At 41.0% G+C, this 12,496-nt stretch overlaps 1 protein-coding gene and 1 long non-coding RNA gene across 2 annotated transcripts in view; one reads left to right on the top strand and one right to left on the bottom strand.

Annotated features, from left to right (window-relative positions):
- trappc9 (trafficking protein particle complex 9) overlaps positions 1–12,496 on the top strand; it is a 417,688-nt gene that overhangs the window by 25,310 nt on the left and 379,882 nt on the right. Inside the window, 1 exon segment of the mRNA XM_034160137.1 lies at positions 2,782–2,998. Within this exon segment, the coding sequence (XP_034016028.1) occupies positions 2,782–2,998 (217 nt within the window).
- LOC117501291 lies at positions 1,339–8,407 on the bottom strand. Its single transcript, XR_004557998.1, has 3 exons — positions 8,328–8,407; positions 3,631–3,637; positions 1,339–1,349 (listed from the first exon to the last, which is right to left on the bottom strand). It is a non-coding gene; the product is annotated as an uncharacterized LOC117501291 (long non-coding RNA).

Raw genomic sequence — 12,496 nt, 5'->3', positions numbered from 1 at the left:
TTTTTTTAAAAAAACAACAACAACAAAAAAAAAACAAACAAACAGTGACTTATACTCTGGAAAATATGGTATTATGACCACTAGCATCATGTGGTTTACATTTGAAAAAGGGAAGCTACAGAATAAATTGATTTTTTTTTCTTTTTTTTTTAGGTGCATAATCAAATAAATAGTTTGACATGTTATACCTTGAGAGTTTATTGTATTGTTACATTTTTATTCTCGCTGGTGTAGTTATGTCACAATGCTGAGTTACTTTAACTACCCTCATGTCTTGTAGTAATAATGCATTCACGGTGTTTCTCTGCGTGGCTATGCAGATGTTTCACTTTGAGCATGATAACTAATGAATACTTCCACTGAATGTCCATAAATGTTCTGAGTAATCCAGGGTAGGACATATCTAGAAGATCACTTAACAGCATCTGGACTTGTTCTTGGCCTTAAAGACATTTTGTCCATCATCCAAGTGACTGCTCCAGTTTTAAAAAGTAAGATTGTGTCATCTCCAGTATATAGCTTTAACCCTTAAAGCTCTAATGAAGCTGTCCTGCATCCCGATCAACTCTTCACCATATATCTATTCATAGATTATCTTTGCCCAGTATTCTAAACAAATATATGCCTCAGTCAGGAAGCTGAGACTGTTCTAAACATTTTGATATGCACCACATGGGCATTATACTAAATGAAAGTACCTTAAAATGGAAATTTATTAAGGTATGGAGAACTTGTGAAAATAGTTTGAGGGCTCTATGGGTTAAAGGAAAAGAAAACCCACTGATAAAATACAGCTGGGAAGATGGACTGTGCTATAAACTAACGATTGATGCGTATCAATGAAAATGAGCTCTTACAACTGAAATATCCACCTCTGAAAGTCGGCATTTAAGCAGAATTCATCTATCATTGATGATTTCATAAATGCTGCCATTGACACAATTTTAACCAATCAGAAAAAAACCCAGATCGAGTGCAGTACTGCTGTAATGTAGCATGAGCACCGAAAGCTACACATGACGAACATGCGCTGATATAAACCCCTCTCTTTCTCTGTCTCTCTCTCTCTCTCTCTCTCTCTCTCTCTCTCTCTCTCTCTCTCTCTCAATCAGTCTCTCTCTCTCTCACTCTCTTTCCCTTTCTCTCGCTCTCTCTGCCTCGCTCGCTGTTTTCCTGATGAGCAAACATGAAGCCTTTCAGCTGTAAAATAAACAAAATTTCTAAATGTATCATCAGCGGCACTCACTGGGAGTAACTCTGGGTAAACACTGAACGATTTTGGTGTTTGTTTTTTTTCCCCCCATTCAGCGGAGAGAAAGTGAATTTCTCTTTGGCTGTCCTCAGTTGTGCTCTGAGCTGCTGTTAAAGCGTTTCACAGCCTCGGGATGTTGAAGTGGCTGATTTTTCAGTAACGATTCAATTAATTTTTCGGAAAATCTGTGCTTGGCGGCACAGACCACGCGGAAATTTGCTGAACCGGTGGTTTAAAACTCGTCTCGGCTGTGGTGCGCGAAAGAAACAGCTCAGCTTCTGCTTAGAAACCTCCCCCTCCTCTCCTCCCGCCCGTTCAGCAGTAAACAGCAGAGAGCAGGCAGCACGAGAGAGGTTTCATGTGTTTCCTCTCCAGTATGGGAAAATTCCGCAGGTTGGATCGGGAAATTCTGATCCGCAAATTATGTCGGTATCAGAACCCGATATCGATCCGGGACCTGGTATGTTGATTGCTGCATACGTGCTGTGCCCCTTCTATACTGAAGAGCAACACTGACGGAGTTGTGAACCTCCGTTCCCATGTGATGTCACACATGACTGTTATAGCTGCCGGCATGGCTGCAAGCTGGTGGCTTTAGACCAGCCATACAAAAACGCTCATACGTTTAACAGAAATGATCCCACATGCCTAAAACTTTTCATATGGGCTCTCAATATCATAATCTACCAACCCAATCATAAATTATGTTACCTTTTCCATTCCTTTAAGGGAAGAGAGTTTCTGCTGTAGTATAAATAACGTCATTTTGTAACAGTTTCTCTTGAGTTGTGAGTCTGCATGTTTCCAGAGGATCATTGGATGTGTGAAGTATCCTTAGGGTGTACTAGTGCTTTGCTCTGGACAGTGCCCGAGTGCGTTACACTCATAAAATCCAGTTTGTTTGACTTGTGTGAGTGCTCTGGGTTGGGGGCCGGCCCGCTGGTGTGGGTCTGGCTTGACTTGTGGAGGTGGTGTAGGGTGTGGTTTAGGGTGCGGTCCAGCTGTGTTGGGCAGCGGCCACATGTAGTGTGAGCACAAGCAATGCTGGAGCACAAACATCCGAATGACTGAAGCTGTCATTTGGATGAGCGAAACACCTCAAACACTGACAAGACTGGCTCCTGTCAAGTAAACTTTGACATGTTGTAATTAATGCTTCTTGAAGTTTAATGCACAGATATGAGTAGTATTTTGGGTAAATACTACTTACAGGTACATTACCTGGTACTGGATCATGAGTAGTATATGGCAATTAATTTTCATATAATTTGCTACACATCTTTCCAGTTGTATTTTAGAACATGAGCTTGAAATGTTCAGATAACTTTTTTTTCATCATGTGAACTCTACAGCCAGTGGACAACTTTTCAACCTCTTTATCTGACTAACTCCTTCACTTTTGTAATTCGTGCATGAATGCCTGTTTACTCACCTGTGGACTGTGTGGAAGTGTGAGTGTTAGTACTGGGAGTATTATTCTCAGTCCACTAGGATTTCACAGTCTGCACAATTTGTCTTCATAACTGCAGCTGTCTGAGGAGGAGAAGATCCAGCGCTACAGTATCCTGTCAGAACTGTACGAACTCATCGGATTCCATCGTAAGTCGGCTTTCTTCAAGCGTGTTGCAGCCATGCAGTGTGTGGCTCCCACCATCCCAGAGCCGGGCTGGAGGGCCTGCTACAAGCTGCTGCTGGAGACGTTACCTGGATACAGTCTTTCCCTTGATCCCAAGGACTTCAGCAAAGGTAGGCAGGCTATGTGGATTTATTTTTTCCCCCTTCTTTTGATTTTCTACTTTGTGAGGAATTGGAGATGAACGGTTTCTTCTATAATTTATGAAGATCTCAGTTTATTGCATTTGACATTTGACAGTAATTTTTCCAACTAAATCAGTGGGTTTTTGGGAAGATGCCTGCCTTCTTCTTTCGACTGCTCCCGTTAGGGGTCGCCACAGCGGATCAATTGTTTCCATCTCACCTTGTCCTGTGTATCTTCCTCTGTCTCACCAACCACCTGCATGTCCTCCCTGTACACCCCGTGAGGCTGAGAACATGGTTGTATTTTATGGTTATAGTGTGTGATCGTCAGGCTTCTGCAAACTTTATAGCACAGGTGTTTTCCGAGCTTTGTTTTTTTGGCTCTTCCTTGGGTACTCAAGGGTAACAAGTCTATTCTTTTATTTGATGATTTGATGGTCCACTGTAAAAAAAAATAGTCTGGCTCTACCTTTTTTTTATTTTTGTGATGTAATGCTCTTCTCTGAAGTAGTTAAAGAAATGTGGTGTAACATACATGAGGAGTAGCAGTGTCTAAACACTAAGTTTAAAAAATGGTGTCTTTAAGAGCATTTCTTCAGGGTGTTTTGAATTCAAACCACCACTTGGCTCAAAAGGAAGCACAGCTGGGACTTGACTGAGGTGTCTGTAGACCAGAGGTCTCTGATTAACATCACTTTGAGCAGATGGAATCAGTTAATCAGTGAAATCAGCTGGTGGAGTGGGTGGTTGCAAAGAAAGCCTGCACCCTCTCAGCCCTTTCTGGAGCGAGTTAGAGACCTCCGCTGTACACTGTGGTGAGATCATCACAATAAACCTGTTGGTTCTGCTGTCCATTGCTCATTGCACCCACTCGAAGGTAAACATCAGCAGCACCAAAGATTGTGGATATTAGAGCTTAGGGACATCTTATGATCTTCATTCCAGAGTGTTTTTCTCAGCGATGCTGTTAAGCTCTGTCTAGGTTGTTGATGTCAGAATAGATTTTCTCAACAGTAAAAAGTAGTTTAACTGGAATTTGAGATACTTGAATACGATGAATGCACTTTGCAAAAAAAAAAAAAAAAAATCTATGTTGTCCCAGTTAGTTAGGAGCCGTCACAGAGGACACACACACAGTTCATCAGGAAGTGAGAAATATATGTACTTAATGCGGTGGTTGTTTTTAAATTCTATGAAACAAAAGGAGACTGAAGATTGAAAATACTTTGTTGTGGCTCTAGTGCCATTTGCTCCACCTGTGACAAGACAAAGTCTGGGATCTATCCAAAAATGATGGCATGTTGTCATGTGGGACTGGGGCTCACGAGTGTGACAGCTGTAATTTTCCTAGTGCTTCAAAAATGAGCAGGTCAGGACTTGTACAGTTATGTTCAAAAGTTTACATACCCCGACAGAAATTTTGGTTGTTTGGCCATTTTTCTGAGAATATGAATGATAACACAAAACCTTTTTTTCACTCATGATTAGTGGTTGGGTGAAGCCATTTATTGTCAAACAACTGTTTCCTCTTTTAAATCATAATGACAACAGAAACTGCCCAAATGACGCTGATCAAAAGTTTACATCCTCCTGTTCTTAATATGTGTGTTTCCCTCTTTAACATCACTGACAGCTTGGAGTCTTTTGTGGTCATTGTGGATGAGGCTCTCTGATGGTAATACTGCCACTGAGTATGTCTTGGACTTTATTTACATTAATTACGAAGAAATACAAACAGTATGGCACTCTATGGTAAGAGTGAACACAGTTGTTTGACAATAAATGGCTTCACCCAACCACTAACCATGAGTGGAAAAAAAAGTTTTTGTTATCATTCATATGCTCTAAAAAAATGGCCAAAAAACCCAAAAACATTTCAGAGTGGCCTTTTATTGCGGCCAGCCAAAGGCACACCTGTGCTATAATCATGCTGTCTGATCAGCATCTTGATATGTCACACCTGTGAGGTGTGATGGATTGTCTCGGCAAAGGAGTAGTGCTCACTAACACAGATGTAGACAGATTTTTGAACAATATTTCAGAGAAATACGTCTTTTGTGTATATAGAAAATGTTTTGGATGTGTGAGTTCAGCTCATGAAAAATGGGGGCAAAAACAAAAGTGTTGCATTTGTATTTTTGTTCAGTGTATGACACAAAAAAAAAAAAACCTAAATAAAAACCACTAGTAACAGCTGGTGTCATTCAGGCTGTTTTCGATTAAAAGTTGTGTGTTTTATTCCTCTGATTTGTGTGGTTGCTGTGGCAGTCAGCTGGAAATGCTGTCTGCCTGGCAGCTCGGGCAGCGGTGGGGAAAAAGCCGTGTGTGTTCCTGTGAAAAGCAGCCGCCCTGCCTCTGCAGTCCTCAGCGACAGCAGCAGCAGTGTGGCCGCAGCAGACACAGCAGAGGCGGTGGGAGGTCTCTGAACTCGCTGTGGCAAGTCTTTGATCAGGCAGCATCAGGTGGTTGCTCATCGAGCTACAGATAGGTTTGAGAAATTTCACTACCGTCTGTTTTTACTGCTTCCTGTTGCCTTCTTTCTTCCTCGACACATCAACCTCTTTTCAACATGTTCTCTGCTGTTTTTCCGTCTCAAACATTGAGGGTGTTTCTTTTCTTCTGGTAATTTAAATGAGAATAGCCCTCGTGTGTAACATCACCGCAGCCTACACAGTAGTATCATTTCTCCTATTTCATCAGAGCAGCGCGCTGCGTTTTTGTTGAGCATCTGTCTGCGTGACTGGGCGATTATTCAGTCCTGGCGCCACGGCCATTATCTTAGCGGTGTGTTCGACCCTACTTCCTGCTTGAAAATACCACAAATGAAGTCCATTTTTTCTTTTTTCCCTCCTTCCCTGAATGCGCTGCAGTGACATCCACAGAAAATCCCAAGTGTTCTTTGGATTACTGCCCTCCAGATAAGTGCTGGTTTTGGCAGACAGGTGGAAGTCAGCTATTTTTAGTCTGCTTAGTGGGTGCACATTCATTGCAGGGGAAAAACAGCTTTTGAAGGAATAGAATTTTCATTTTATTTCAGAAGGTAGAAGAAGTCAGAATGAATAATAACCGTGGCAGAAAAAATGCTGATAAGTGAGAAGCGTCGTGCCCTTGAGATGACCTTTCTGGAGGAAGTTTCTAAAATGAAGAAACAACTTTACTGAATCCCCTCATCCCTTGGTCCCCTCTCCAGCACATCTCTCCTCCAGTGTTGTTTCCCACACAGTGAGTCAACAGTCGACAGCTGTGACTGGAGTAAAGGATCTTGTTTTTTTGGGGGGTGAGGGACTTAAGTAACACTTGGTGTCACGCTACAGTGATATTGCGATGTCTTATGGTGCTACATATGAAGAATAAATGACACAGAGGGTCCTGTCTTCCACCCTATCATGTTCATGTCTATCATCAACATTATTGTTCCAAACAGAAATTTGGGTGGATTGGTGGTAATATAGGAATCGCCCTGTCTGTTTGTCCATCTGTTCACAAGTCCCCGAAGTGAAATTCCTTAGAAACTCTACAGTCTGTTTCAGTGCAGTTTCATTTAATGTAGCACACCTTGTGAAATAAAAATACAATAGAAAATAATTCTCTCTGTGTGTGTAAAATATTGTAATATTAGGGATGTCACGGATCACAAAACCACAGTTTGTATTGGATGTTTTCTTTTAAATGTATGGATCGGATCAATTTTGCAGATAAACACCCCCCCCCCGCCCCCCTCCAAAAAAATAACAAAAATGCATACTATTTTTATTTTTTAAGAATAACGCGTGATGAAAATGACATTTTGCCCGTGGTCCCAAACAGGGTTCTAGTTGCCATAGTGGGGGTCAAGGGGTCAGAGCCCCTTGAAGCTATAGGGTTTTAAACCTCTAAAACGTCATTGGCGAGCCCTGTTTTAACTAATTTTGAGTGGTTTTAGATGCGTTGAAAGAACAATATACATAAAAATGACATTTATGTTATAATATTCGTAATACCAAAGTTCTTTTTTAAATGTTTCTGTCAAAGTCTTAAGTTAAAAAAATAATGTGGAAAAGGTTGAAAACACATTAATATTTGATGTGCATATAGCATTTGCTCTCTTCTTGAAAAATGACACACTGTACCTTTTAATCCTGTGAAGAATTTTTCTGTCATGACTGTTTTTTTTCTCAACATGTTTGAGTGGGATAGCATTACTTTTTTAAACAATATAGCCTCGAATTGTCTTGTTTGAACAAGAGCTGAACCTAGACTGATTTGTCAGTTTTTCACTTTCTCTGATTCGCTGAGGCTTCTCCCCCACTCCTCTCCTCTTGCTCTCCCTCCTCTGCCCCCCTCACACTCTCGCCGTCTCCGATCTTTTTGGAAACAAGCTTGAAACTATAAAATAAACCGTAAACTTCTGAGTGTATTATCAGCATCTGCCAACACAAAAGCAACTCTGGATTATAAAACATTTTTCTGGAGGATTTTTTTTTTCCTTTAAGTCAGAGCGGAGTGTGTCTTTCAGCACTCTGTGAAGCCATAGAGCTTCACAGCAGCTGACTCCAGCAGCTTCACAGCAGAGCAGCTGACTGCTGATCTCTTTGCTGTTTGTGGCTTAGATAAATGAGAAATATATTTCTTTAATTATTTGGTTGAAATTGCAAAATAAAACAAAAGTACGACTCTATAAGTTTGAAATTCGATCAAATTAGTAGATTTTTCAGCAGCATTTCACTTCATTTTTTTTGGAAAATCTGTGCTGGGTGGGACAGCTAATTTGAACTCTAGAGCCGGGTGGAAATTTGCAGTACTGGGCGATACTACCTGGCGCTGCTCACCATAGCTAGAACCCTGGTCCTGAATGAAAACATGGTGTCCAATGTTTTACGTAATATGTTAAAATAAAATAACTTAATTCTTGTATTAAATTGCAATTTAATTTAAAAGCACTTTATTTAAAAAAGCATTTTATAATCTAGCACATAACTTTTTGATGGTTGTGTACTGTGTATGTTTTTTTTTGTTTGTTTGTTTGTTTTTAAGTCCTTCAAGCTGTCATGCCTTTTTTAAAATTGCCCCTTGGGGATAAATGAAGTGATTTGAATTTTGAATTTGAACTGTATCAGTGAATAAAAATAGCCTTTGTCAAAATCATGAAAAGGAGCAAAACTGATCTGAGTTTATAACTTTTTCCCGTCACAAAAAGTAAGGATGTCTGTATTATCTAACGGGAAGTTAACAGTAATCATTTTATTCATCACCCTTTTCATATAAATACATTCATCCTACCCACAAGGTCATGTTTTTTCCAGAGCTCTCAACTTTGTCACCTCGGCTTTGAATGCACTTCAAGTGCGACGCTTGGTTCAGTGTGCTCACAGTTGCACAGGGAAGAGACGACGGATACTTTCTCCTCAGACCCTTTAATGAGAATGAAGGTTTTTAAAAATGATTATTATTATTTTTTTTTTTCCAGAAGTGTTTGCACCAACTCGGTTGTCATTAGTGGACAATGAGGCTAAAGACTGTTAAAACATGCAGCAACAGCGGGAGCGCCAGTCTCTCCGTGAGGCTTTTTTTTTATTATATATATATAACAGATTGTGTGAGCGCGGAGCAGCTGCATTTCTTCCACTCAGACTGTGACTCTTCTTGTTTACTGTAAAACTGTGATCCATTACACCACTTATATATATACTTATTTCTTCATTAGGCCTTGGTCCGTCTGTGATGACTGTGGATGATGTGTCCTGGTGTTGTGTCCTCTGGGACAATGTTGGCTGTGGCTGTGGCTCTCGCTTCTGAATTTGCCTTCGAATTGTTTCTTACTAAAGGCAATAACAGATGTCACTCATTGTTTTTTCATGCTAAGCCCAAAACGTAACCATGACCATTTAAGTCATAAATACAACTCCTTTCTGCCCTGAATCCTACTTTGCGCTCAAGACTGTGCCATGTAAATACGAAAGAGGATTTACAAATGGGGATGCTAAAATGAAAATGTGTGTGTGTGTGTGTGTGTGTGTGTGTGTGTGTGTGTGTGTGTGTGTGTGTGTGTGTGTGTGTGTGTGTGAGAATGGTTTGACACATGCCAAAATCAGTACAAATTACTGACGGTTCCTCACATAATAGCTGAACTGTTTGAACAATATATATGTAATTTTTATTAGAAAATGCACTCAAAGCCATAATTACGTAGGTGTAATTGGACTGCGTTTGTACTGAGGGTTGACTGCGATGTCAAATGTTCTGCCTCATTTTGGTTTCTGAAGATAAGGTGCTGAAAGCCATTTCCAAGTGGCTCTCATTAGAAAGGCATTTTGTGACAGCTGTTGTATCATAAAACCATTACGGGATTGAATCCTGCAATTGTTTAATTATGTATGTCATCATTTGATGGAATGCCACTGTGGCTTTTTCTCCCTTGAGCTTTTATTCATTTTCACTGGCTTAAAAACTTTTTCTTTACACAAAAACGATAAACTTCCCCACATCTATTTATTAGAATTTAGTGAAATCAGTAAGTCAGGTTTGAGCAAATTCTGAAAAGAGGAGTGTCTGTGCACAAAGAAGTGCCAGACTTCAGTGGCTGTTGCTGGATGAACTGTATATGCAACGACTTTTGCATGTTTTTTTTCTTCTTCTTCTTACTTGATACACTTGATACAGAACATGCCTCTCTCTTTGAGACTGAACCACCTAAGCTAACAGGCTAACCTTAGATCAGGTGTTTTTTAAATGACTGCACGGTGGTTGTTCTAATGATGTACTTTTTGTGGACCTTTGAAGTTATGAGCCGCTTAATTTTTCAATGGGTTAACAGGGCTTAATGGATTAGGCTACCGATAGCTGTTAAAAGTGCTAACACTGCTAGCGTACAGCATTAAAGCTGAGTTTCACTCAGTGTGAATATTGCAGCAGGGGTGTCTTAGATGATCCGTTATGCTGTTTCACCACACAAAAATCCCTATTATTCCAGGTGTTTGGCATAAAACACTCCAAACAAAATGCAGTCCTCCACAACAGCTAGCAGGTGCATCGAGTGAAATCTGAGTTACGGTCACAGTGGGAGGCGGAGACACTGGGCTCAGCCGCTGTCACTCAGAGCAACCACTCCTGCAATTATCTTCTTCTTTGTCTTTCGGCTGTTCCCGTTAGGAGTCGCCACAGCAGATCAATCGTTTCCATCTCACCCTGTCCTCTGTATCTTCCTCTGTCACACCAACCACCTGCATGTCGTCTCTCAGCACATCCATGAACCTCCTCTTTGGTCTCCCTCTTCTCCTCCTGCCTGGTGGCTCCATCCTCAGCATCCTTCTCCCTATATACCCTGGGTCCCTCCTCTGCACATGTCCAAACCATCTCAATCTCGCCTCTCTGACTTTGTCTCTAAACCGTCCCACCTGAGCTGTCCCTCTGATATGTTCATTCCTAATCTTGTCCATTCTTGTCACTCCCAAAGAGAATCTCAACATCTTCAGCTCTGCCACCTCCAGCTCTGCCTCCTGTCTTTTTGTTAGTGCCACTGTCTGTAAACCATACAACATAGCTGGTCTCACTACTGTTTTGTAAACTTTCCCCTTCACTCTTGCTGATATTCTTCGGTCACAAATCACTCCTGCCACCTTTCTCCACCCACTCCACCCTGCCTGCACTCTCTTCTTCACCTCTCTACCACACTCTCCATTACTTTGAACAGTTGACCCCAAATATTTAAACTCATCTACTTTCACCACTTCTACTCCTTGTAACTGCACTATTCCACTGGGCTCCCTCTCATTCACACACATGTACTCAGTCTTGCTTCTACTGACTTTCATTCCCCTTCTCTCCAAAGCATATCTCCACTTCTCCAGACTAGACTCAACTTGCTCTCTACTCTCACTACAGATCACAATGTCATCTGCAAACGTCATAGTCCATGGGGACTCCTGTCTGATCTCATCTGTCAACCTGTCCATCACCACTGCAAACAAGAAAGGACTCAGAGCTGATCCTTGGTGTAATCCCACCTCCACCTTGAATGAGTCTGTCATTCCGACTGCGCATCTCACCGCTCTCACACTATTCTTGTACATGTCCTGCACTACCCTAACATACTTCTCTGCCACTCCAGACTTCCTCATACAATACCACAACTCTTCTCTTGGCACCCTATCATAAGTTTTTTCTAAGTACACAAACACACAATGTAACTCTTTCTGTCCTTCTCTGTACTTTTCCAACAGTATTCTCAGAGCAAACATTGCATCTGTAGTGCTCTTTCTCGGCATGAAACCATATTGCTGCTCACAGATCTTCACCTGTTTTCTAAGCCTAGCTTCTACTAGTCTTTCCCATAACTTCATGCTGTGGCTGATAAGCTTTATGCCTCTGTAGTTACTGCAGCTCCGTTGGAAGCCTTAAGGACAAGTTGGAACATGCCCTGCTGTTAAACAATTTCTCAGATACTCACTCAACTGAAAGCCACCAAAAGCCGCCTGGATTTTACAAATGGTTATCAACACGGAGGTGTTTTTCCTGTGGCGGGCGTGCTGCGTGACGCGCCAATCCGTCCGCACATCTTTCATTAAAAAAAATCTCCTTTAACAGTGGAATGTCCGGATAAACTGCTGATTCCGACCTCTTCTGAAAGTTCTCTGTTCTCTCACAACGTCCTGGGTCAACAGAGGCTTAAATTTGGAGGTTTTCAGCTTGAAACAGGATGACGACGTCGCCTCAGAGCACTGCGCAGCGTCCCGCTCCGTGGGAAGTCCTTACAGCGATAGAAACAATCCAAAATCTCTCATCAGCCGTTAAAATTTTCAACGAAAACCAGCTTAATTTGTCGAATGGTATCCACTCAGATGTGCCTCACAGTTTTGGAAAACATTTTGATGAAGCACAGCGCCAGTCTCTCAGCAACTTCTCAGACAATGAAAATCCGACGAGGGGGCTGGACCACTCCTCCCACAAGGCGTGCTCACAGGCGAATGACGTCACCGACAGGCGTGGAAAAACTCACACATGCGCACGAAGGTTCAAGCTTGGCTGACGTAAAAACATATGAATCAAATCCATATAGGTTTTTTTAAAAATAAAAAGCTAGGATACTTTTCTAATAGACCTCTTATATGTATATATATATGTATATGTATGTGTGTATATATATATATATATATATATATATATATATATATATAAAATGTGTGTGTGTGTATGTATGAACAGTAGTGTTCAGAATAATAGTAGTGCTATGTGACTAAAAAGATTCATCCAGGTTTGGAGCATATTTCTTATTGTTACATGGGAAACAAGGTACCAGTAGATTCTCACAAATCCAACAAGACCAAGCATTCATGATATGCACACTCTTAAGCCTATGAAATTGGGCTATTAGTAAAAAAAAAAAAAAGTAGAAAAGGGGGTGTTCACAATAATAGTAGCATCTGCTGTTGACGCTACAAACTCAAAACTATTATGTTCAAACTGCTTTTTTAGCAATCCTGTGAATCAGTAAACTAGTATTTAGTTGTA

Source organism: Thalassophryne amazonica, chromosome 20, assembly GCF_902500255.1.
Source record: "Thalassophryne amazonica chromosome 20, fThaAma1.1, whole genome shotgun sequence".
In the NCBI taxonomy this organism is placed as follows: Eukaryota; Metazoa; Chordata; class Actinopteri; order Batrachoidiformes; family Batrachoididae; genus Thalassophryne; species Thalassophryne amazonica.
This window is presented reverse-complemented; position numbering and strand designations above follow the sequence as displayed.